At 41.0% G+C, this 26660-nt stretch overlaps 1 protein-coding gene and 1 non-coding gene across 2 annotated transcripts in view; both read right to left on the reverse strand.

Annotated features, from left to right (window-relative positions):
* LOC126475388 (zinc transporter ZIP13 homolog) overlaps positions 1-25637 on the reverse strand; it is a 198155-nt gene extending 172518 nt beyond the window's left edge. The window contains exon 1 of the mRNA XM_050103214.1: positions 25067-25637. Within this exon, the coding sequence (XP_049959171.1) occupies positions 25067-25319 (253 nt within the window). The 5' untranslated portion in view covers positions 25320-25637. The remainder of the gene's footprint in view (positions 1-25066) is intronic.
* A 647-nt stretch (positions 25638-26284) lies between these two features.
* Positions 26285-26357, reverse strand: Trnav-aac (transfer RNA valine (anticodon AAC)). The gene has a single exon. It is a non-coding gene; the product is annotated as a tRNA-Val (tRNA).
* Positions 26358-26660: the final 303 nt, after the last annotated feature.

The following is a 26660-nucleotide window of genomic DNA, read 5'->3' on the forward strand; positions in this document are numbered from 1 at the left end:
ATTGTGTAGCTCGCTTTTACTTTTTTGTTTGAGTTTAATGTATAGTGGCCAATGAAATCCTTGGATCCAGGACTTCGGTGTGGTTCGGCAAATATGGGGAATTACTTGGCTTGTGCATAAGTTCGTATCATTTTTGTTTTGCATGTTGGTATTCCGGTTGCTATGGGTTTATTTATCGATTGTAATTTTTTGATTGTAGTTCACTGTTCTTATTTGCGTTCACATATTCTCATTTTCTCATTTGGAGCTGTGGACGCTACCAAATGGCAGTGCCAATTGAAGAAATCGGAACATTTCCGACATATTCTTCTGTTTGAGCTCAATGCAGAGTAACAGCAGCGGAGACAACCAGAAACGTTTGCGCTGTGCGTAGGGATTATGCCATTGGACAGAGCACGGCAACAAAATGGTTTTCTCGTTTTAAGGAGGATCGTTTTGACATTAGTGACTCTTTACTTTCAAGAAGACTTTCGGTGTTCGATGGAGATCGTCTAAATGCAATAATCCACATTGATCTACGTCAGTTACTCGAGAACTGGCCAATGTGATGAACTGTGATCAAATGGCTCTGAGCACTATGGGACTTAACTTCTGAGGTCATCAGTCCCCTAGAACTTAGAACTACTTAAACCTAACCAACATAAGGACCTCACACACATCCATGCCCGAGGCAGGATTCGAACCTGCAACCGTAGCGGCCGCGTGGTTCGAGACTGAAGCGCTTAGAACCGCTCGGCCACTCCGAACTGTGATCATCCCAACATCGTGCAACAGTTGTACGCAATGAGGAACGTTCAAAAATCGGGTGTATGGGTACCGCGTCCGCTAAGCCAAAATAATAAAAATCAGCGGGTGGCCACATGTGCATCTCTCCTTGATCGTCATCAACTGGCTCGTGAACAACACCGACCATTTGCATCCTGTATCGTTACTGGTGACTATAAATTACGTCTTTATGCTAACGTAAGGAAAAGAAGGAATGGTTGAGCCCAAATAAAGCAGCAGCTCTCTGAAGAAAGACCTGCACGCATCCACAAAAGATAATGATATGCATCTGGTGGAACAGCGACAGTGCTGTGTCCTAGGAATTGCTTCCCTGCGGTGTAACCATCACCGCTGACATTTATTGTCAACGACTGAGGCGTCTGACAGATGCAGTCCAAGAACAATAGCCAAGAACACTGCGTGAAATGATGCTACTCCACGATAACGTCCGCCTACATTCTGCCAGGCTGACAAAAACAGACAAAACATACTATACAGGAGATGGGTTGGGAAGTCATTCTTCAACCGCTTTATTCACCTAACTTTGCGCTCTCAGATTTTCACCTTTACCGCTCTCTATCGGACAACCTCGAAGGAACTTCCTTTCCCGATGAAAATGCGTTCCGAACACGAGTTCTTCGCATCGAAACCACGTGACTTTTAGTCGCGCAAGCGAAAAGTTGCCCCAGCTTTGGCAGACTGTAGTATATAGTGATGGAGAATATATTACTGACGACCAAAGTTTCTGTTATGTGCATCTGTTGTGCTTTTTGAACGTATGGATAAAGGCTACGAACTTATGCACCAACCCCAATATTTAAGAAGGATCGTCTGTTAGAAACAAACCCAACAGTATATCTCAGTCCTTATGTTTTTCTGCTGTTGCCAGCATCCAAAATCAGGCCGTACAAGTACGTGTCGTGTCTCGAGTACTGCGACAACTCGTTTGGTGGATTGCCAGACGCAGCCGTGTCTGTGACATCAACTACGGTCGCAGGTTCGAATCCTGCCTCGTGCATGGATGTGTGTGATGTCCTTAGGTTAGTTAGGTTTAATTAGTTCTAGGTTCTAGGCGACTGATGACCTCAGAAGTTAAGTCGCGTAGTGCTCAGAGCCATTTTGTGACATCAAAACAGGGCTAACAGCGCCCTCACTGTTATTTACTTATTCTACTCATCTAAGTATTTAACTCTCTTACAATAAATCTTTTAATATCTAAGTGATCAAGACATAATTTTCCAAGATACGCATATGTACTTGTACCTAATAATTACTGCAATATATGACATTTCGTCACTATAAATTATAATCGAGTAAATTATGAAAAAATAGAAGAAAACCGCCAGGAGAAAGGGTCTCAATAGAGATGTTTGAAACTGGAGGAACAGTAATAAAAAGGTAACTTGAAATTTACAGAATGTCTACAGAGGGAGGCATTCGTCCCAAATGTGGAATAAACTTATACTGCTAGTGCTTAATGATAAATGTGATAAGCGAAATATTTGAAAAGCTGTAGATGTATTAGCCTCCTCTCAGTCATGTTCAACAGTCAACAAAATTATTACCAACCTCAAAGGAAATGCTGCTTTTAGATGTGGATACAGCACAAATGGACAAACCGCAAGCTGTGAATGAAATTACAGAACGGAGCAACGAGTATAATTACTATTTTCCCTGAAATTCAGACACACTGACAAAAAAAGCTAAGTACCAAAAGAGAATGAAATGAAATGAAACTTCGCGCAGTGGGAGGTTATAAGGTTTTATTCAAGCGATTCAAAACTTACGACTTTACTGCTGGTCCTTTGTCAAAAGGGTATTTACCCCTCGTGAGACCTGATGCACGCAGTGATTTGGTTAGAAAGGATGTCATACAACCACTGCATCCTTTCGTCAGATACATTGTCTCACAATTGTTGTAACAGGCCTCTGTACCCTAAATATTGACACCGTGGTGAAATTAGGTTCGAACTGGTCACGTGTTCTACTAGGAGCATCAGGCAGACAGTTCATACAGAGACGTGACGTTAATTCCTAATCTTTCCTCCTGTAAAATAATGAGTCTTGGCACAGGCTCTATGGCTCTTCATCGTGAATTCTGTGCTTCACTCAGTACACATCGGTTGTTTGTAATATATGATTCAAAGTGTATTGGTACCTCAGTGGGTGACAGATTTTTACTGTAACAAATGTAAAAAAAAAAATTGATGTCTACTAAGCCGTTATTAACACAGAACACGGGAAGGCAAGTAACTCAAATGAAATCAACATCTCCATTTTGGTACAAAACAAACTATTTCTTCTCTCTGCTTTGTTATTTTGCTTTTGGAGTAAAGTGGCAGTCCAGAGTTCCATCCAAAACAACAAATCTGCATATATAATCAATTGGATTCTTTACCAGTTGAATTATTTATCTTGTCAGCAATTAAAAAGTACGAGACAGTTTGCAGAAGCTTTATCAGGCCAATTCTTCAGGCAAAACGTTTCTTCTGATATGATTACAAGGTCTGCCAACAAAATTTAGAATATTGTTCAGGAATATTTTCTCAGTATTTTGGCGTAAGAGACCAGAATTCACAAGTGGACAGTTACAGAGTGATAACGTAATTATGATTTATTCGGTTTGTTACCACAACTGTTTTCTTTTATCTTAAAGTACTTTCACAGCAATGAAAACGTCTGTAATATGCAATCACAGGATGATCTCTTTTCTCATTAGTGGCTGTGTAAAGATGCAAAAATACTGTGATGTGGCTGCCACCCCACTGTCGACATGCACAGCGTCAGTAAATATATATCGTGTATCATTGTTATCGTACAATTTAATACTACCAGAAAAACAAAACCGAGACGGAACTGCGAAATACTGAATGACAGCTTGAGAGCTAAGGGTGAAGTGGTCATTACTGTTGTCAACAGAATCTGAATCACTGTTCTACAATTTTGAGTGTATCTCAATTTCTCTTTTAGTATATTTTTTCCAACCGAGCTTCAGGTTTTTGTTTAGTCAAAATTAACTACCAGAGAACCTGGCAATGCTTCGTAACTGCTAGATATGTATGGGAACTGGATATACTTTAGAGATATCGCTGGGAGTTGTCTACAAAAGCTTCAAAGATATCAAAATTAATATAAATCATAAAGAATATGAATCACAAAGATTCCTTACTTTCCATTTGTAATTTTTATTCTTTTATGTTTCTTTAATGTACACAGTTATTACAATCACAGAACATCAGAATACACAAAAAGTGAATGGTGCAAGTTCGTTTCCCAGTAAGACAAGCAGCATCCACCGTCAATATCTGCACTGTTATACGGATATTTTCAGTGTCACACAGACAGAAAGACAATGTGGCGTAAGAAATCATACGAAACGCAGTTATTATGTAACGAGGCAGTGGAGATGGCTGGTCCCTTGCACCAAAATTACAGACACTATTTCTGAACAACCTCACAGATTTCGTCGTTAAGAGTTCTTGTTCAATCTGCATGGCGCCAGCTATTTAATACACTGTTAGTCGCCAATGGTACAATATCATACCGTGCATTTCATCGGTGCTGTTGTCTGTTGGAGTTTTACACCGTCATTCACATGGAATGCCTTTAACATTAAAACACTGAAGGGGCAGAGGGTGACTGCATTGTTATTAAACCATCATAAATTTTACTATTCTATATTTTATTCAAAGGAAGTCATAATTTATAGTTATCCGCTATTAACTACAATTACAGGGGGGCAAGAAGCTCCAATGGTATTTCACGTACAAAAGTCCTGTTTTACACCCTATACTGACAATCTAAGACTGGTGGGATCCGTGAAATTGTACCATCTGTAATCTTAAATTTTACTAGTGTTTACTAAACTAGGGTTAAGGGAAGTGCAGCACGTCTGAATTCGTTCTCCCATATCTTGTCTGCTGAAAATAAATCAGCAAATTTGTTATATTACTTAATCAGTTTTCAATGAATTTTCACTAGAGACAAACTGTTCAAAAGGAAGACTTATGACAACTTGGTATATCACTTTATACTTAAAAAAACTCACAACTGAGCTAATTTGAAAATGCGAACAAAGGAAACTTTTCCTCAGATCTAAATGACGTTTGACTCACATTATTGCGCGAAGCTTACCAAAACGATTAGCAACTTTTCAATGGCATAAACGCCATCTCTTTGCCAGCCAGAGAATTTTGCCACTTGCCCTTCTATTTCGCGTCAAAGATTTATAAACGGAGATGTGTTAATCTTCCCGAGGCATAAATATAGAGAAGTTCATTCAAAGTTTCTTTTCATCAAAATTTGCTTGCTACTTAAGCCGACCGCGCTAGCACAGCTCTCAGTGCATCGGCGCTCGACTTTAGTTTGTTACTGGGCGATGTTGCGTGTCTATCAGCAACATGTAACTGCACGAGATCGCTTACGCAACATCGTCTGTAGCGCTGCAACTGCCTTGTCTGATCGCACGATCAGAGCGGGATGACCGTCGCAAACAGGTTTGCCGCGCCGGTTCCGCGGACGTGAGCAGCGGCGCATTAAATCTTGGAATGTATACAAACTACGCTCTCGCCAAATGCATTGTTTTCGCACGACTGTTTGACGCCAAGAAAGTGAAACAACACCGCTTTGGCCCCTTAGTGATCACCACTCGTAGGAGAATGGACTACTGCCGGTGAAATGAGCCATCAGCAGATGAAATTAGATTAGTCCACTAGAATCTATCTTATTCAGAGGGCGCATTTCCGGTATTGGAAACTACGGACTCGAATTGCAATTTCCACAAAGAAAGCTTTCACCAAAATCAGAGGAGTCATACAATAAAGAAGGTGACATTTGAAGTTGCACTTATCCCATCCTCAAAAGCGCGCCACATTGTCATCACACTTCTGCGGCGACCATAATCTGTGTCAACGAAAGTTTAGCCAACCGTGTGCATATTATACTCATTTATTGAATTGCACTGCAATCGCTTACGGTTGGCCCTGGATGTGTGCAGTATGCACAGGACTTTGAAACTAACGTAACAGGAGATCGATTTCTAATGTAACACGTCATATCGATTACCGCTGCCTTTGTACTCGACGTCTGCTACTGTCGTTGATAGTTATCACATCTGGGAACGCTTACATCTGAATGCGGTATCACGCAGAAGAATGTTGGATAGAAGTAGCTAGCCAAGTGTTCCAACAAATATAGATGAAAAATATTGCAGCTCCTCCACCCCACCTTCCCCAATTCATGCACAGCAGTCAGTTTTCAATGTGCGTTCGTCGGTGAAACACTCGGAAACTATAACGGTTAGAAAAACCTTTAGGATAAGTTATTTTCAAGTGCTCATGAATGCCGTCCTAATATACTGCTCTGCAAAACTCAAGGACGAGATACCTAACAAGGGAACCTCCCCATCGCACCCCCCTCAGATTTAGTAGTAAGTTGGCACAGTGGATAGGCCTTGAAAAACTGAACACAGATCAATCGAGAAAACAGGAAGAAGTTGTGTGGAACTATGAAAAAAATAAGCAAAATATACAAACTGAGTAGTCCATGGGAAGATAGGCAACATCAAGGGTAATCTGAGCTCAGGAGCGCCGTGGTCCCGTGGTTAGCGTGAGCAGCTGCGGAACGAGAGATCCTTGGTTCAAGTCTTCCTTCGAGCGTAAAATTTTAAATTCCAGGACATGTTCAGATTTGCTTGGACATATGCAGGATTTGACGGTCTACACACGGAAAAATTTGAAAACGTTAAAAACATATGTTTTGACAGAGCACAGGGAAAAGTTTGCGACTGTGAAATTGTTGGATTCATTTGTTGCAGTTTATGTGACAAACTCTTATGTTTTCATCACTTTTTTGGGAGTAATTCTCACATCCACAAGAAAATCTAAATCGGGCAATGTAGAAGAATCTTTTTACCCATTCGCCAAGTGTACAAGGTAGGTGGGTCGACAACATATTCCTGTCATGTGACGCACATGCCCTCACCAGTGTCGTATAGAATATATCTGACGTGTTTTCCTGTGGAGGAATCGGTTGACCTATGACCTTGCGATCAAATGTTTTCGGTTGTCATTGGAGAGGCACGTCTTTTCGTCCACTAATCGCACGGTTTTGCGGTGCGGTCGCAAAACACAGACAGTAAACTTATTACAGTGAACAGAGACGTCAATGAACGAATGGACAGGTCATAACTTTGCGAAAATAAATAAAAATTTTTCACTTGAGGGGAGACTTGAACCAAGGATCTCTCGTTCCACAGTTGCTCACGCTAACCACGGGACCACGGCGCTCCCGAGTTCAGATCAGCCTTGATGTTGCCTATCTTCGCATGGACTACTCACTTTGTATATTTTGCTTATTTTTTCATAGTTCCAGACAACTTCTTCCTGTTTTCTCGATTGTTCTGTGTTCAGTTTTTCAAGGCCTATCCACTGTGCCAACTTACAACTAAATCTGAGGGGGGTGCGATGGGGAGGTTCCCTTGTAAGTAACGCATTAACTCCTCGACCGAAATGAATGAAAGGCGGGAGTATGTTGCCAGATGTCTCCCAAACGTACACAGAACGTTGGGTCTCTTATGGCCTGAGGTCAGAGCGACTATAGCGCCAAATAGTCTGGCCTCGCAACACAATGTACTTGAAGGAACGGGAAACGACAGTATATGTCGACCAGCGAGCAGTTACAGTGCACTGTGACGGTGTTCTTCATAACAACACGATCCCGAGACAAAATCTGGATGGCTTCCTACCGGAAATAATCGTCGGGAAACAGGAAGAAGGACGAAGTATGACGGGTGTAGCCCAGGAGTTTGGTATTGCTCACAGTTTTGCTTCACGTGAATGGGGCGCGTTCTGAACCGCAGGCACTGCCGGCCGATGGAGGGAAGGTGGTCGACCGTGGTCAACTGCAGCAGCAGATGACCGCTACATTGTGCAACAGACAAGAAGGGACACCCCCCCCCCCCCCCCCACACACACACACACAAGCAATGGGTGCAATTGCAACCACATTTAAAAAGAGTGCAAGGCACGCAATCTCACGCTCTACAGCGGCACGGCTTTTGCAAGAGTTTTTTTTATTTTATTTTATTTTATTTTTGTTACGGTTTTAGGGTGCAAAACTGCTACGGTCTTTGCATGAGGGTGATCTCTCTGCTCGACGACCAGTGCGTCGTGTTCCGTTGAAACCCGCACATCGGCGGCATCGTTTGCGCACTCATACAGCGAGAGGTGAGAACATGTAATGCATCCATGAACATTATCGAACATGATCGTTTTGGTGGTCCAGGGGTTATGTTATGGTGGGGGGGGGGGGGGGGGAGGCAAAAATGGAGCTTGGGCGTACTGACCTCCAACTCTTTCAAAATGGTAGAGTCGCCAGTCAACGCTACAGAGACTTCCTAATGTGCATCTTTTCAGTGGTACATTCCGCCCTGACTTCCTCTTTGTGGATGACAATACGCAACAGCATCGAACAGCGCGAGTGGCGGAGCTCTAGGAAAGAGAAAGTATTCGGCGAATGTACTGGTCTGTCCGCATCCCCGACTTAAATCCCACCGAAAACGTGTAGAAAACGTCATCTGCTGCAGCATGTCTACAGGCACTGAGGACCATCCAGGAATTACCAACCGCACTGGTGGACGTATGGAACGCCCTACCATTAGAACTCCTTACCAATCTTACTGCCAGCACAGGGGAAAGTTGCAGAGCACGCAGTACTGTCCATGATGAACACACACCCTAATAAGAACCATGTCTTGCCTTTTGTAATGTCCAGTGGACCATCATGAATCGCGATGGCTGAAGCGTAATTACGTACATTTAAGATGGAAGGGGGGAGAAAGGAAAGGAAGGGGAAGAGAAGAAACTATTGCTATCAGCTGCATCGGGGCTTAATGCCGAATCAGCAGCAACAAATGAGACTATGTGCCGGATCGGGATTCGAAACAGGGACCTCCTGCTTACGAGTCAGTTGCGTTAACCATTGCGCCATCCGGACACAGTGTTTACCGCAATTGCGCGGACTACGGCAGCACGCCTCCCAGCGGTCCCGCATTCCCCCCTACCGCCGCCTATCTGCAGTCCTCGTCCATATTCTCCATGTTCGCAATTTTGAGATACCCGCCAGAGGTCGAACGTAATTGGGCATTCGCACTGAAGGTGGTAGCTTCATTGCCCATCAAGGCGAATTAGTTATCTGAAAGTGTGGTGTCTGCTCTTTGAAATAAAAACTGTGTCCAGGAGGCGCAGTGGTTAACTGCCTAGTAAGCAGGATATCTCACGTTTGAATGCTGGTCCGGCACACATTTTCACTTTTCGCTGTTGATTTCGCATAAAGGCCTGATGCAGTTGACATCAATAATTCCTCCCCCCCCCCCTTTCAATTTGTATAATACAGGGTGTCCGAAAAGTCTTTCCCTGATTACATAAATTGATAAATCAGGCTAGAAGTAAGATACAAATATGAAACTGGTGTCTAATTGTTTACAAACTATCAAAGTTTTTTTCACACATCAGTAAACTTCCACATCAGCACCCTTGGTAGCACGTAGCACATCTAGGCGATATTCAATTTCCGTCCACACATTAGCCAACATCACTGGAGGGATCGATTCAAGGACTGTGGTTATCCGTTGCCGCAGGGTTTCAAGATCTGGTACACGTGTTCGGTAGACCTCGTCCTTGACATAACCCCATAAAAAGAAGTCTAACGGGGTTATGTCAGGAGAGCGTGGAGGCCAAACCGTTGGCCCATCACGACCAATCCATCGCCCAGGAAAGGTCATATCGAGATAGGCACGGACGTCCAAACCCCAATGAGGCGGTGCACCGTCTTGCTGAAACATGACATCGGGGTGATACTGAAACAGCTGAGGAACAGCATACAGTTGCAACATGTCCAGATACACTGCAGATGTGTTGGTAGCCTCAGCGAAGAAGAATGGCCCGATAATTCGATCGAGCAATAGCGCGCACCAGACATTCACCTTTGGACTGCCTCTGGTGCACTCCATGACCTCCCCAGGGGGTTGTGAATCCCAAATGCGCACATTATGGCGATTCACTACTCCACTGAAAAAAAGGTCGCTTCGTCGGAAAATGCAATTCGTCTTAGATAACCATCATCGTCCTCAATACGTGATAGCATTTCGACCGCAAAGTCATATCGACGTGTACTGTCATTGGGCAACAATGGAAGTGGAAGTTTACTGATGTGTGAAAACACTTTGATAGTTTGTAAACAATTAGACACCAGTTTCATATTTGTATCTTACTTCTAGCCTGAGTTATCCATTTATGTAATCAGGGAAAGACTTTTCGGACACCCTGTATGTATCACAACTGCATACAGGGCGTGGTGTCCGAAAGAACAGACAGCACGCATTCATATAACTGAAGTGCAATTATTGTGTTTTAATAATGTCAGTTCTGTTCGTCTCATTGCGTACTTCCCCAGTTCCCTTATGTACTGTGCTGTACCAGCTCTTTGTATGTATGCCCCACTGTCACTTGACGGTGACACATCATGCCATTGTTACTTTCGGTCTTAAGTTTGGCACACACTGTTTATGGATTGCTCAATGTGCAATGTGCAACGCTGAATGAAAAAATCGGATTGAGTCATAGGCATACTCACAGACTTGTGAATGGCAATTTACTTTCTTTTTCCCACCCAAGTGCCCAGCTGTCTTACCTGGAATCTGTGGAGTGCAGGCAAAGTTCCTTCCCTCATTGAACGCTAGAGTTCACGCTCTGTCGATGACGTGGTCACGATAAGTGTTAGCAATTGCTTTGTTGGGCAAACATGGCGAAGATAACTGAATATGGCATGTTCGAGGAATGATCCACACTTTCGCCTGAAGTGACAACGGAATGATTAAAACTGGGCGGCCTTTCTACACTCATGCTCATAAATTAAGGATAATGCTGTTACATGGTGAAACAACGCTCTGATGGGCGGTTTGCGGGTTTAAATCACCTCGGGGTATGACCATGCGGTGCATTTGACCTGCGGTCTTCGCACGGTGGCGCCGGCATCAGTCCACATACGCAGAGGTGTGTTGGTGCATGTCAGAGTACGGTGCAGCGAATAAGTGTGTAGACGTTTTCAGACGTGCTAACGGTGACTGTGTTGAAAATGGCTCAAAGAACACGTATTGATGACGTTATGAGGGGTGAAATACTAGGGCGACTGGAGGCTGGTCAAACACAGCAGGTCGTAGCATGGTTCCTCCGTGTGCCACAAAGTGTGTACTCAAGATTATGGCAATGATTCCAGCAGACACGAAACATGTCCACGCGTTACAGTACGGGACGACCACAGTGTACAACAACAAAAGAACCCATATCTCACCATCAGTGCCCGCAGGCGGCCATGGAGTACTGCAGGTAGCCTTGCTCGGGACCTTACCACAGCCACTGGAACAGTTATTTGCACACAGTCTACAGATGACTGAACAGAAATGATTTATTTGCCCGGAGACCTGCAAGGTGCGTTCCACTGACCCCTGGTCACACGAGAGCCCGTAAAGCCTGGTGTCAAGAACACAGTACATGGTCATTAGAACAATGGTCCCAGGTTATGTTCATGGACGAGTCCAGGTATAGTCTGAATAGTGGTTCTCGCCAGGTTTTCACCTGGCGTGAACCAGGAACCAGATATCAACCCCTTAATGTCCTTCAAAGGGACCTGTATGGAGGTCGTGGTTTGATGGTGTGGGGTGGGATTATGATTGGTGTACGTACACCCCTGCCTGTATTTGACAAAGGAACTGTAACAGGTCAGGTGTATCAGGACGTCATTTTGCACCAGTATGTCCGCCTTTTCAGGGGTGCAGTGGGTCCCACCTTCCTCCTGATGGATGATAACGCACGGCCCCACCGAGCTGCCATCGTGGAGGAGTACCTTGAAACAGAAGACATCAGGCGAATGGAGTGGCCTGCCTGTTCTCCAGACCTAAATCCCATCGAGCACGTCTGGGATGTTCTCTGTCGACGTATCGCTGCACGTCTTCAAACCCCTAGGACACTTCACTTCAGGAGCTCCGACAGGCACTGGTGCACGAATGGGAGGCTGTGCCCCAGCAGCTGCTCTACCACCTGATCCGGAGTATGCCAACCCGTTGTGCGGCCTGTGTACGTGTGCATGGTGATCATATCCCATATTGATGTCGGGGTACATGTTCTGGAAACAGTGGCGTTTTGTAGCACATATGTTTCGGGACGGTTTTCACAACTTATCACCAATACCGTGGACTTACCGATCTGTGTCGTGTGTGTACCCTATGTGCAAGTGCTACCACATTCTGCAATTATCCTTCATTTATGAGCATGAGTGTAGTATCTGAGCCACGATTCCTCTCAAAGCCTTCCCACAGTCTCCGCAGTTGCACAACGTTCCTGTTCTGAAATGCCACTGAGCGAAACTCTAAATTCGAAGGTAATTTCCTGCCGTTCTCCTGCCTCCTTCAGACCTTACGATAAGGGCTTTATATGCGAAATAAGGAAGGCCATATCAAGGATGTTGAAACACAAAAGTTTATTTTTTCTCTCTATGTTTAAGAACAATCCATACTTCTACAACTCGCTTCAAAGTTTTTAATCTGTGAAACACCGAAATTTTACACGATTGTTTATCTTTACAGCATATTTTTGCAACGTGTTAATGAACCCAGAGATTACTATTGATTTTATAACAGCTCCAAACAAATCTTATGCGGAAAGCGTTCACCACGGCCACGATATAGATAAAGCGATTAAAAATTAGAAACTAGATAAGAGTCTCGAAATATGATGGATTGCTAAAAAAATTAATAAGAAAGTAACGAACGAAATTAATTTACATGTTTTGTTATGAGGCTATCAGAAATTTATCAACGAGAAGCAGCAAAGATACATTTTTTGGTACAGACACATATTTGGCATTGTGAAATACTGAACAAAAGCGTAGGAGAGCTAAAATATGTATTTTAATGAGCACACGCGCAGAAGAAGGTGTTGGTGCGTACTGAAATCTAACCCCATCAACGTTCTGGTAACTGCAAAACTGAAGTTACGTCATATTCATACTACCCCGTTTTGACAGCAGTCCACAGACTGACGCTTCATGCGATATCTGTCGGCAGCAACTGCGGTACCAAATCAAAAGAAAAAAAATAATGTAGCTGACTCAGTCTGCGAAAGGTAATGCCGATATTTGCCAGGCAATACCTCAGGACAAATCACAGTATTGCAGTAGCCAGACAGATAAGGTAATTGCGCGATAAATAAAAACAGCCACTGAACATGTTGCGTAACAATTATATCGACGTCTTATCATTGCTGATCTCAAAACTGGAGCGTAGCCTTCGGCACGAGTTGTTGACTTCAGACATATCGTACCTCGGTTAGATGGCTTCGATGCACGGAACGTAAAAACTCAGGGGACCGAGATTACTGGTGTGAATGTTTTCTTTTGTTCAACAGGACAATAGTTCATAATTTTGCTTTTAGAAAAGTAGATATAGTTTTCAATGAAACTGACTGTACAAGTTTTAGATAAAAACCTCTTACGTCTAACTCGTGCCAGACATGTACCACCCAGATATGTCTTACTCTTCAAGTTAAAGCACATCAGTGGCTTCTGAGCACTGCTGTATAGAACACGCAGCGAACATCGAACTCTCGCTGAATTTAGATCTGTACTTGAACAACATATTACCCATCTACCGAATATTTATTTACAATGCTAGAGATAGTTCAATATGCTCATCTAATTATATAATCGTAGTTGTCTGAAATATTTCTACCCGCCTTCCCAGTCGTGATCGCTATAACTCGCTATTGAAAGAGGTTATATGGGAGCATTAAGCTGCACATCATAGTCTCACAATGTGAGGGCGTCGACACCGCAAATGGAAACACCTGAGTCGGGGAATTTAGAGTTCGTTATCTGCCTTAGAGCTATTCCAGAAGAGATAACTGAGTACCGACAACAGTTTCACCGTCTCTTTGCTTTCGCTTTCGTAATAACCCATAACATACCCAAATCAATACAGATGCACACCGTCATCTATACAACACAATTACACACAGGATAGGCCTCCCATGCGTCATCAAGTGCCGGCCGAAGTGGCCGTGCGGTTAAAGGCACTGCAGTCTGGAACCGCAAGACCGCTACGGTCGCAGGTTCGAATCCTGCCTCGGGCATGGATGTTTGTGATGTCCTTAGGTTAGTTAGGTTTAACTAGTTCTAAGTTCTAGGGGACTAATGACCTCAGCAGTTGAGTCCCATAGTGCTCAGAGCCATTTTTTTGTCATCAAGTGCCTTTCTTCCTGTGTTTCCGAAGCAGTACTCATTTTTAAAGCGAACTACATAACAGAAGCACTGTAGATTATGTGTTATGTGCTACTGCTCACGAATCCGTTGAGAGTGTTTTCTATGAACATCTACGACGCTAAGGAAAAAGAAGTGAAAAACGGAAAGAAGAGGGTGAAATGAGAAAAATCTGTGAGCGGCGTGGTCATTTAGGAGTCTTCTAGGTAAAATAATTGTACGAAATATCGCTGCTACGAACGTTTTAACAACTTCGAAAACTATTTCCTATTCTTTGTCAACGCCATACTGTACGAGACGACGTACCACTTCCAATTGATGTTTCTAATTGAAAAGATAAGTATTATCATTTTCCTTCCTTTTACTTCGTTAACGGCTCTGAATGATTCTCGATATGGCGAAGAAAAACATTAGCTAGCGTATTAGCAAGGCAACTTCCCATTCCTAAACGGTGGTCTCGTATACACAGGGTGGTACAGCCTGAAAAGAGTGTTGCCGTTTGGTTCTTCTGAGAAATAATTGTTGAGAAAAAAAGTTCGATACGCTGCGCCGTTTCCGAGTCAATTACCCTTTAAGTCATCCAATCAGATAGCTGCCGCCCATATTCAAGCGGTCCGCCAGATATACTGTTAATTAGTATCAGCTGTTCTCATAGCATAGATGATGGCGCACTAGACAGCTCAGCCTATCGCCAGGGTTCGGGCTTTACTACCATCCCATGCCCAATTTTTGTATCGGACGCAACGGACTGCTTGGCTAACTTAAAAGCTAATTTTCTCGGAAAGGGAGCAACGTATTGAATCTTTTCTGAGCATTTATTTCTCAGCACAATCTCCCCTGCAACATCCTTATAAGCTTTTCAGCCTGTTTCTGAACAAGCTGTGCTTTCGCCTGAAGATCCAAACTTTGAAAGATACGAGAAGTGCTTTTTTTCTTTTTTTTTCCCTACGGTTCTACAAGTTAAAAACCTAATGCTATATTTCTGTACTTTATTATCACAAATAAAACGTTGTATCTCAGCTGTATCTATTTAAATACTGCTATTTATGTGCCAAAATAGCGGCGTTACTGGTTTTGAACCGACAGGCTTATCATCAGTGTGTCGTTAACGTCTGCATTATGTTTGTGTTGTTGACATTAGCTGTTGGCGTTTTATTCCCCAACAACCGACGTAGACAACAACAAATGTAATAGAGCAACACGCTGAAGGTGAATTTGATGGTTCGAAACCGGTAACGGTGCTGTTTGTGTAAATAAATAGCATTATTAACAGTGGGAGATTGCTGTTTTTGTCTTTAAAAGAATAGAGTTGTATTTCGTACACAGCCATAGTATCAAAAATGTTAGTTATCGACGGAATAGCAGGAAGAATCGTTTGTTCCAAGTGTCATTATGCTGTCGACGAAACAGTGCACAAGCTCCGGAATTTGCCCGCGAAAACCCAAAAGTGGTTCACTGGACGGGGATCTGAGTTGCTATCTTCCACGAGTATGAGCTCAGTGTCTTAACCACTGCACCAACTCGCTTGGTGTTGATGTTCGAGAGAATGGCGTACTCTACCAACTGATCAAAGGACTCAGGGCACAGAAGATACTATTGTGGTTTGGTGGAAGTTTTAGTCAGCAGTTTAGGCGTTATGATCCTCCTACGTAGTTCACCCAATAGGTACAAAACTTTCGACGCAGAGATTACAGCTGTCATCTAGATAAACTGTGCGCCGATAGGCGTACAGACGATCAAATACATGAGAGTTTCCTATGGTGCCTGCAGAAATCAGTGCACATAGCCAGCCAAGAGTTGCTGTTGTCAACATTAAAGACGATTCTATGGAACAACTGCAAAGGCATAAACAGCAATTTAATTATCCCACAAAGTAAAACACGTTTATCAAACATTTTGTGGATATTACCACACATGATGAGGTTTTAGCTGGAATGAATAATTATGACTGGTGACGCGACATTTGATTTATGTGCAGAAGTTAACAGGCACAAGAAGTCCAAGTAAATTTTTTTTTCTTATATGAGAAAGACAAAGTCAAGATGTTTAACCAAAGATTGAAGTAGCACTTCTCCTCAATGGATGTTTCATACTTCGATTTCGTGCCTTGCAATTTCAATGAATACTATGACATAATGGGGGATGTACTACCACAACCGTTGAGAGTATCACATCTAGAGATAACTTGTGAAGTTACAACTACTGAAGGGGGACCGTCGTGCAACACGTCAAGTTCATTTACTTCCCTCTAGAGAAGTTGCTAATTCATACCTGCACATTAATTTTCATCAACTAAACAAAACTGGCATTATTTAGAATGGAATGTGGAATGTTAGATCCCTTAATCAGGTATGAAAGTTAGATACATTGGGAATTACTGAACTGCAGGTACAGGAGTTGTGGTCAGGAGAGTACAGGGTTCTCAACTCAGAATCGAACAGGAATAACGTAGGAGTACGCCTAACGAATAATCAGAAAATATGACTGCAGGTAAGTTGATACGAACAACATAGTGAAAGTGTTATTGTAGGTACAAAGCCAACACCTGCCATAGTAGTAGAAGTTTATATGCTGACTAGTTGCACAGATGAAGGGACTGAAAAAATATATGATGACGTAAACAAAATTATATAGACAGTTAACTGAGCTGAAAATTTAACTGTGATTGGCGACTGGAAAATATGTAGTAGGAAAAGGCAAAAAAAGGGCAAATAGTAGGAGAACATGGGTTTTGGGAAAGAATGACGGATGCAACAGCCTGGTAGAAATTTGCACAGATCATAATTTTATACCCATTAACACTTGGTTTAAGAATCATGAAAGAAGATTATATACATGTGGAAAAGAGCTGGGGGCACTGGAAGGTTTCAGATCGATTGTATAGTGGTAAGACAGATTTTGAAATCAGATTTTAAACTGTAAGACATCTCCAGGAGCAGATGTGGACTCTACTCATAATTTTTTGGTTACCAGCCTTTTCTACGTGCTATTACTCGCATGTGTGTTTGAAATGTGTATAGCATACACCATCTCCACCCTCTTTCTGTCCACCTCTTCCTCCTTCCGTTTCTCTGTCCACCACATTATTTCACATCTACCTACCTGTCTCTCGTCCACACACTTTTTCTCTCTCTGCATATCTTCCCCCCCCCCCTCTTTTTGTCTATTTTCTCCTTACCCCTTTCTTCGACCATACCTTCTTCCTCCTCTGCCTATCCACATCATCATCCCCCTCTCTCTGTGTGTTCATCTTCTCCTCCCTCCTCTTCCTATTCCACCAGTACACTTTCCCACTACTCCTTCAACCTGTTGCTGCTTCTCACTCCTCTCTGTCCATCTCCTCCTTCCTCTCTCTCTCTCACCATCTCCTCCTCGTCTTCTCTCTGCCCATCTCCTCTTCCACACTCTCTCTGCCTACCCCCTACTCGCCCCTGCTCCTCTCTGTCCATCCATCCTCTCCTGCCCCCCTCTCTCTCTCTGCCCCCTCCTATCTACTCTCTCTCTCTCTCTCTCTCTCTCTCTCTCTCTCTCTCTCTCTCTATTCAGCTCAGTCTGCAGCCCCCTCTGTACATCCACTCCTCTATCTGTAACAATCTCCCCACAGCTGTGCACATCAACATATGTAGTAATTGCAAAAGAGGTCAATAACACTGCAGGTCAATACTCCTCAAACAAAATGCCTATCATGTCTGGCAACCTACACATCAGGGGCTTGAAAACAGTTTTTCTTTTTGTCCCTGAAACATAGGACGCCATGAAAACAAGAGGATTAAGCAGGCCAATACTACTCCAACACAACACATCCACCGTGTAGAGCAGCCTACATGTCAGGGGCTCAAAACCACTTGGCACCTAAGCTGCACTTCAAAGCAGATCAATAAGACAGACCATTATTACTCCCAAGCAACACACCTCTCACACAGGGCAACCTATATACGAGCAGCTGGGAATTTTTTTTTGCCCATAAACCCACATCAACTGGAGCTAGGAGGTTATAAATCTCACAGTGCTAATACTCATGCGGCTTGCTGTTTCAGTGACACACACACACACACACACACACACACACACACAAGACATTGTAAAAAGGTAGGAAACTTAAGAGATGGAGCCTGCATAAATTAAACAAACTAGAGGTTGTAGAGACATTCAGAGAGAGCACCTGACAATGTCAAGACAGAAAACTGGGAAAGTAAAACAATAGAAAACAAATGGGTAGCTCTGAGAAGGTAGCAGACAATTATATAGGTAAAAAGACATGGCCTTGTAGAAATCCCTGGATAACACCTGATATACTGAATTTAACTGATGAAACCAGAAAATACAAAAAAAGCAGCAAATGAAGCAAGAAATTGGGAATACAAAGGTCTAAACATGACATTGACGGAAAATGCAAAATGACTAAGTAGGGACGGCTAGAGGACAAATGCAAGGCTGTAGAAGCATGCATAACTAGGGGAAAATGTATGCCCCCTATACGAAAATTAACGAGGCTTTATGGAGAAAGGAGAAGCAGATGCGTGGATATCAAGAGCTTAGATGCAAGGCAGTATGAGGTGAAAAATGGACAGCTGAAAGATGGAAAGAATATATCTAGAAGGGCTATGCAGGTAAAAACCAACTAGATGACAATGATATGGAAAGAGACGAGGAAGTAGGCGAAGAGAGATGATAGATACAATATGCAGGAGTAATTTGACATAGCACTGAAATGCCTACATAAAAGCAAGGTCCATGGTATGTAACATATATGAGACAGGCAAAACATTCTCAGATTTTTGGAAGAATATAATAATTCCAATTCCAAAAAAGATGGATGTTGATAGAGTGAATATTAGCAAATTATCAGTAATCAGTCATGGCTGAAACATACTGAGATGTATTATTTACTGAAGAACTGAGAAAGTAATAGAAGATGACCTTGAGAAAGATCAATTTGGGTTCCAGGGAAATGCAGAAACATGCAAGATCATACTGACTCTACAATTTATCATAGAAGATAGGTTTAAGGAAAGCAAACATAACTTTATAGCACTTTTAGATTTAGATAAAGCTTTTGACAATGTTGACTGGACTGAAGGTAGCAGGGGTCAAATACATGAAGAGAAAAATTATTTACAACTTGTAGAGTAAACAGATGAAAGTTATTCAATCTGTACATTGAGCAAGCTGTACAGGAAAGCAAACTAAAATTCAAAGAGACGGAATAAAAACTTAGAGGTTTGCTGCTGATGTTGAAATATTGTCAGAGGCAGTAAAGTGTTTGGAAGGGCTATTGACTGGAATGGATAGTGTTTTGCCAAAAGTATCGGTAAGGTTTGCTATTTGGGCAGTAAAATAACAGATGATGGTGGAGAGGATATAAAATGCATATTGGCAATAGCAATAAAAGCATTTCTGAAACCGAGGAGTTTGTTAAAATCAAATATCAATTTAAGTGTTGGAGGTTTTTTTTCTGAAGGAGGTATCTGCCTGGTGTGTAGCCTTGCATTGAAGTGAAAACAGAAGGTGGTTAACAATTGTAGAGGGAGACCAATGCATGAATACAGTAAGCAGGTTCAAATCGATGTTGCTGTAGTTATGCAGAGATTAAGAGGCCTGTGCAGGGCAGACTAGCATGGAGAGCTGGATCTAACCGGTCTACAATCTGAAGACAACATCATCATAGTCATATAATTATGGAGAGTGGTAGTACTTTGTCATACATTGTAATACAGCCCTGTCGTTTAGTATGAAGGTGGCAACCTGCACCCCTTATGAGAAACATTGCAATTGTGCCTACAATCTTACAATACTATTCTGCTGACATAACATAAACCAAATGAATCTGAAATCCAACAATGGAAACTAGAAATTGAAATATCAACAATATTAGGAAAAGGCTATACTGCTACTCACAGTAAAGATGGTATTTTCAGTTGCAGACAGGCACAACAAAAACCATTTACTTTTGGCCAAACCTCTCTTCAGAAAAGAAAACACACACATTCTCACAAGCAAGCAAACCTCACACACACGTGGCTGTCATCTTCGGCAACTTCGCTCCGAGCAGCCGGAGATGACGAAGAGGTAGGTGTGTGTGTGTGTGTGTGTGTGTGTGTGTGTGTGTGTGTGTGTGTGTGTGTGTGTGTGTGTGAGAGAGAGAGAGAGAGAGAGAGAGAGAGAGAGAGAGAGAGAGAGAGAGAATGCACGCGTATTGCCCTTAAGTTAAATGTATAACCATCTTTTCATTCTGCCTGTCTGGAACTGAACATGTCATCTTTGAGGTGAGTAGCAATCTATCGTTTCCCTAAAATGGTTGAATTTGATACCCATTTAGCTAAGGAAATAAAATCATCTAGCAAACACAGTGGACTTTTTGTGGTGTCTATGACTCTCCTGATACAGTCATTTACTTTTTTTGTCAAAATCGAACTTCCCTTCCCCCAAAAAAGCATCAGAAGAGTGTTCTTTCACCCTGGTAACAAAGCTCCACAACTACCAGTTGGAAGCAATATAACAGATTAGATATAGTGGTCGTTGATCTCTAAACTGAAACAGCATGGAGGGTGACTGGCACAATAAAGCTGGTTAGTCGACAGTATTTACTGCAGACTTATAAATTCCCATGAAATTTTCTTTATCACAGTGATTGATTTAATATTACAACTGTTTCTGTCCACCAATAAGCTTGAGATTTGAAGACAGCTCATAAACAGCCAAACCAGCTATGAAATAAAAAATAATCTTTGTGATAAAGACCTATCAGTGTGCTCCATGAAAGAAACAGTCCCTGCAGATTCCCACAATTACTTATTTATTTAGACTATCTAGTAAATTTTTGTGACAAAAGATGGTCGCTTAGACAATTTGTCATCAGGATGATACTGGTCTGAAGATGGTCACTAACACAAAAACCAGTTACCACAATGAATGAATAAATAAATAAAGATTTCATTCTGGACAGATTGATTCTGTAATTATTTATGTTTATATACTGACATTTACGTCAAAATCACGCAACTGCCTCTTGCAATAAATAATTGACATAGCTCACAAAGTTGGTTCTGTTGACAAAGGTTTATGGTTTCAGAATACTAATCCAATAGGTAGATCCTGTAACTAATAAGGAGGTACTGAACAAAATTGTAGAGAAAAGAAATTTGTGGCATAATCTGACTAGAAGAAGGGATCTGCTGATAGGACATATTCTGAGACATCACCAATTTAGTAATGGAGGGAAGTGTGGTGGCAAATATTGAAGAGGCACACCAGAAGATGAAAAGTAAGCAGAGTCATAAGGATTTAGGCTGCAGTAGTTATTCGGAGATGAAGAGTCTTGTACAGGACAAACCAGTTTTTCAACTGAGGACCACAACAACAAAAATAATACTAATCCAATGTTTACAAACACTGGGGTACGACTCCTAGTGTTATTCTCTTTTGTTCAGAGATATTCTGTTTTATCAATAACATGGAAATTATGAGAACACTTTGTTAAGCAACATAAATTTTTCAACCTAAGAATCAAATCAAATGCTTTGTTTCCTTAACTGAATATGCTAAGCATGACATAAGACCGTACATATTAACAAAATAGTTGTTTTGTAACAATCAATTAAATGAGAATAACTGTGTCACAACTTAGATATGTGAGTTTATGGAGTGGGTTGCTAAACGATAAGGTTATAAGTGCCCATACACAGCTTAGGTATCTTTCACGTTACTTGGGAGAGTGTGGGCAATCAAATACTAATGTTTCACTGTTAATTGTTACTGTGTTGTCAGTGGTATGTCTAACTTGGCTTATATACCGACTTGGCTTATATACCGACTGCAGCTTTAACTACTCAGAAATAACATAGGGTTGAAATTTTAATTGTGGGAGCTTTATTAAATAGTACAGTCAATGGTGCAAATGGTAGCATTAGAAAGTTTCCTATGAAGTGGTAAAACATTTTAAAAAAGTCTAAGAAGATATGGTACCCACTGAGTTATGCTTTGCTGCTGTGAAGACTGCAATAAATAGAAAAGAAATTAGTACTCATCACTCCATCAACGACGATGTAATAACAGAACAAGGAAGAAAATCAGTCATGTCCTTTTTTAGGAACCATCCCAGCATTGGCATTGAATTCTGAGGTAAACCATGAAAAACCTAAGTCAAGATGCCCAGTTGGGTTTGGAGTCCTGCTCCTCTTGAACCGAGCTCTATGGTCTTTACAACTTTGCATCCTTCTCCACACAGTAAGTCGAAAACCTCTGTGGAAACAATGGCAGCTAGTTATACTGATACCGTCACAGATGAGGTTTTAGCGGACTGTGAGATCTGTTATTTCCAATACTCTTCCTTAATGGTGCAACCTGGTATTCTGTCTAACTACATATTTAAGGCATATTCTGTCTAAAGATTTGCATTTAGGGCTATATCTCACCATGCCTATGTGCTTCTGCTACAAAATAAGGACATTTCTCTGTCAGTTAATGTGTTACAAGCCTTAGGGTCGCTGATGAAATTTCAATCATGGGGAAAGTCTAATGAATAGAAGTTCTCATGCAAATTTTTTTAAAGTTCTTCATATCTTATTTGCCTAACAAGTGTTATCAAATTTCATAACATCACCTGCATTAAGTTACTGTCATTATAAAAACTCTATAATCATGTGGTCTTAACATGCAGAATAATAAAAAAAAAAAAAAAAAAAAAAATGGAAACCATTCAAATCTTTGTCAAAGCACAAAAGATGTGCACTCTGAGTACATACATGTACAATGGAAAAACCAATGTCGTGTGCATCAACAGTATTAGACCCACTTCACAAATGTTGAACCAAGACTTTTTTTTTTCTTTTTACTACAACACAAAAATACCCTTTACACCTATCAGATTAAGAGCAGCCGACCAGTTGCAAAGGATAAAGTAATCTTTACCTAGGTTTCAATAGATATAAATCTATCTTCTTCAGAAGACGGCAGTATTATAATAACATGAAGTGATATGTCCTTATCGTTTTGACAAACATCTGCATAGTTTCATTAGTATGCAGATGGTTGTCAAAACGATGCGGACATATCACTTCATGTTATTATAATACTGCCGTCTTCTGAAGAAGATAGATTTATATCTATTGAAACCTAGGTAAAGATTACTTTATCCTTTGCAACTGGTCGGCTGCTCTTAATCTGATTACGTGGAACCGTTGCTGTAGCGCAGCTATGTTTAAAATACTTTACACCTATTATAACTGCAACAATGAAACAATATTCTGCAATGGTCCACTCAACAGCTGCTGCCACACAGCAGCTCAAGGCCATTGCCTCGATATTATATATGCTGCTGACCTTGACAAGCAGGCACATTGACATAAGGAAGAAAGCTATTCACTAAATATAAGTTCCTTGAGAAAATAAAATAAGCTGACACTTTACAGGTTACTATAACCTCACACTTGTCAACTTAGGCAAATAATAAAACAAAGAACACAAAATCACTAAGAACACTGTTCACTTCCACAGTGTTATTTGGACTACACAAGTTACAAATGATTAGTTTGAAAAGATGAAACAAACACACACACACACACACACACACACACACACACACACACAGTGTGTGTGTTCTGTCTTATAATTTACTCTTATTTAAATATACCATCAAAAAATATAGTTAATTTATCTCGTAATTTACTCTTATTCAAACATTCCACATTCTTAATGTCTTAGTATTTTGAGTGTCAACTGTAACAAACCAAAAATGAAAAACGGTTTTCCACTTTCTTGAGAATACATTGAAAACTATGCATTGTTGTTAAAATAAATCTAAAGGAAACTACATTATCCTTAAAATGTGAAAAGTCAGCAGACAGGCAGCAGAACACAGTTGTTGCAACTTTTGGCATATTTTTCAAAACTGTGTGGCAAAGCTTAAGTACTCTTATGAAATGAGAATTGTTATGCAGTTGTTATTCAAGTGATGAAATATTTTGTAATGTTCATTCATTTCTCTGTGGCCCCCAAGACAGGTGTAAGTTATTTGCTTTTGACAAAATTTACTGAACTATGTTAATGAAACTGCTGCACGTGAAATCAAAATCCCACTTTGCACCTGGCTTAAATTACTAAATTGGACATCATCTCCTGTTTGGACCATGGATCATACATTATCCATTATATTAACATTGGTATACAGTCTTGCACAGGTTTTAATATATCCAGTCTTGCACAGGGAAAAAGGGAAAACATTATAGGCTACTCAACTAAAGTAAATCTACAACCTGAGGGCTATAATAGTAGCAAACTCTGGTCTAAGAACACAACACACTAAACAGATCAAAAGGAAGCACCCTGTAGCTGTGGGATATACCACAGAGAAACTTGGAATACAGCACATAAAATATTCATCTAATGAAAATTTATGCTGGTGTCAAAAAAATGTCAACAAAAGGAGAACTAGGATGCAGTGGGCTGTGCATTTTTAGCTGCTACTACTCACAATTAACAATGATGGAGAAATACATGCAATTCTGCACAACAGTATGATGTAACGGATAATAAAAAGATAATCGTGCATCACAGCCAATGAGTTATGTAGCTAGTTTGTTTGTGTGGTCATCCTCCGCAGCAAGTATATAAATTCTTGTTTTGTAAATAAATCTGTTTTTCTGCTGCAGGAAAAGGCAGTTTTATTTACAAAACAAGTAGTTACTTAGTTTTTCTTTCACTGCGTCGTCTTAAATGCAAATAACTGTAGGCTCACAAAAAAGCAATTAAAAACTTCCCACGAGAAATAGAATTAACTGGAGAAAAAAGAAAATACAGGCAGGTAAATGCTAATCGTTACTATACAATTAATCTGGGAGAATTAAATACATGTAAACAACAGAACGTAAACAACAATGATAGGGGATATACAACCATAAGAAAACAACAAAACAAATCAGAATTTAACAAAATATATATGCTATAATTTTCCAGACACGCAAATCAAATGACAAATTTGCAGTTGACGTACCTTCTGATTTTATGTTGGCTCCTTCTTCGATGGGGATCACAAGAAGAGGAAATATTCCACTAAGTCCAATAAATGTTGATCCGATCAGTGAGAAAACCCATGGATGATACTCAAATCCTGAAATGCCTGAAGATATGGCAAGCAAAAGTGAACTCGGAATTAAATCAGAAACCATGTCCTTATAGGCATACCACAATTCCGCCGAATTATTAGACTGACAACTTATGAGAGACGCACTATCAGTCGAGCACATTGTCTACTACAGTAATTTTTAAAGTTGTCACTTCCTACTAAATGCACGAGACCACTTATTAAGTCCTAACAGCAGAGCTGCCGCTCATGTGGTATGATTAATGTTTGCGTTCTCCTCTAAAAGAGAGTGATAGCTTCAGATATGACCACTGGCCATCGACGAACAAAATCAATGACCGATATGAATAAAACAAGCGCTCTTAGATAATGCTAAAGTGTAATCTGATTATGTTATTTGTACACGATTTCAAACTGCTCACACACACTGGTGCACAGCAGTTTGTGAACTGCCGACTGAGATTACATCCCTTGTGTTTACAACGACTACGTAACTCACGAACTCGTCGGTAGATGGCAACAGCAGCCAGCATACTCATTGCAGAGTAAAAGTCACTCCCGTGAATTTGGACGCGATATTCAGCGACGATAAAGTGAGCGACATGCGCTAATATATTTATATATTTGTCTTAACAGCTTGATGTCAATTGTCCATGCGACATTCCACCGTATCTGTTCATAAACAATACACAACTGTTTTCCGGTCAAGACAAGGGACAAGATCGCTGTAACGATGTTCACTAACTAAAATTTAGAATTTATTCTAAATGACAGCTCCCCACATATTAGAACTGCACATGTTCTTTACTTTTCAATGCAACGTAATTTTAAAGTTCATTACGATGTGCAAATGACCACAAGAATTTGGAATGTGATACTACTTACACTACCCAAACACAAGTTCAGTAAAACTAACAAACAAAAATCCTTGGAAAAACAAAGACTAATTTGAAACATACAAAACCTCTGAAGAAAAAATGAAGACTTTGCCTGAAACATGAATATATGTCTTTACGATCTTTGATTATATGACGCAATTATCACTCTCAAGTTAACGCAGCAAATCACAGAATTGGATATAAGATGGTGAATTTCGCAGAAGGAAAAAAAAAAAAAAAAAAAAAATTATGTTTCCGCCCGGGATCGAACCGGGGACCTTCCGCGTGTTAGGCGGATGTGATAACCACTACACCACGGAAACCCTGCGCCAACAGACGCAAATTTGGCAGTATAAAACTTCGTGACAGTTTTCTCATATAATTGGTAATATATATTAGACTGTGGAAATAGGACATTGTGTTTGGAATGGGGCAATTCTTACCATTTCAATATCTAATGATTCATGTTTTAACCCTCCGTTACTGGCGCTAAAACTCGTGTGACATTGTCAGTCGCGCGGATGACAGGTGTCATCCACAAAGCAAGCGGTCTATTTGTATACTTTGAACGGTCTTTATGACTGATTTTATGATTTTTTATTCAGTCTAAATATAATAAATCTAAT

The sequence above is a fragment of the Schistocerca serialis genome, chromosome 4, assembly GCF_023864345.2.
Source record: "Schistocerca serialis cubense isolate TAMUIC-IGC-003099 chromosome 4, iqSchSeri2.2, whole genome shotgun sequence".
Classification (NCBI taxonomy): Eukaryota; Metazoa; Arthropoda; class Insecta; order Orthoptera; family Acrididae; genus Schistocerca; species Schistocerca serialis.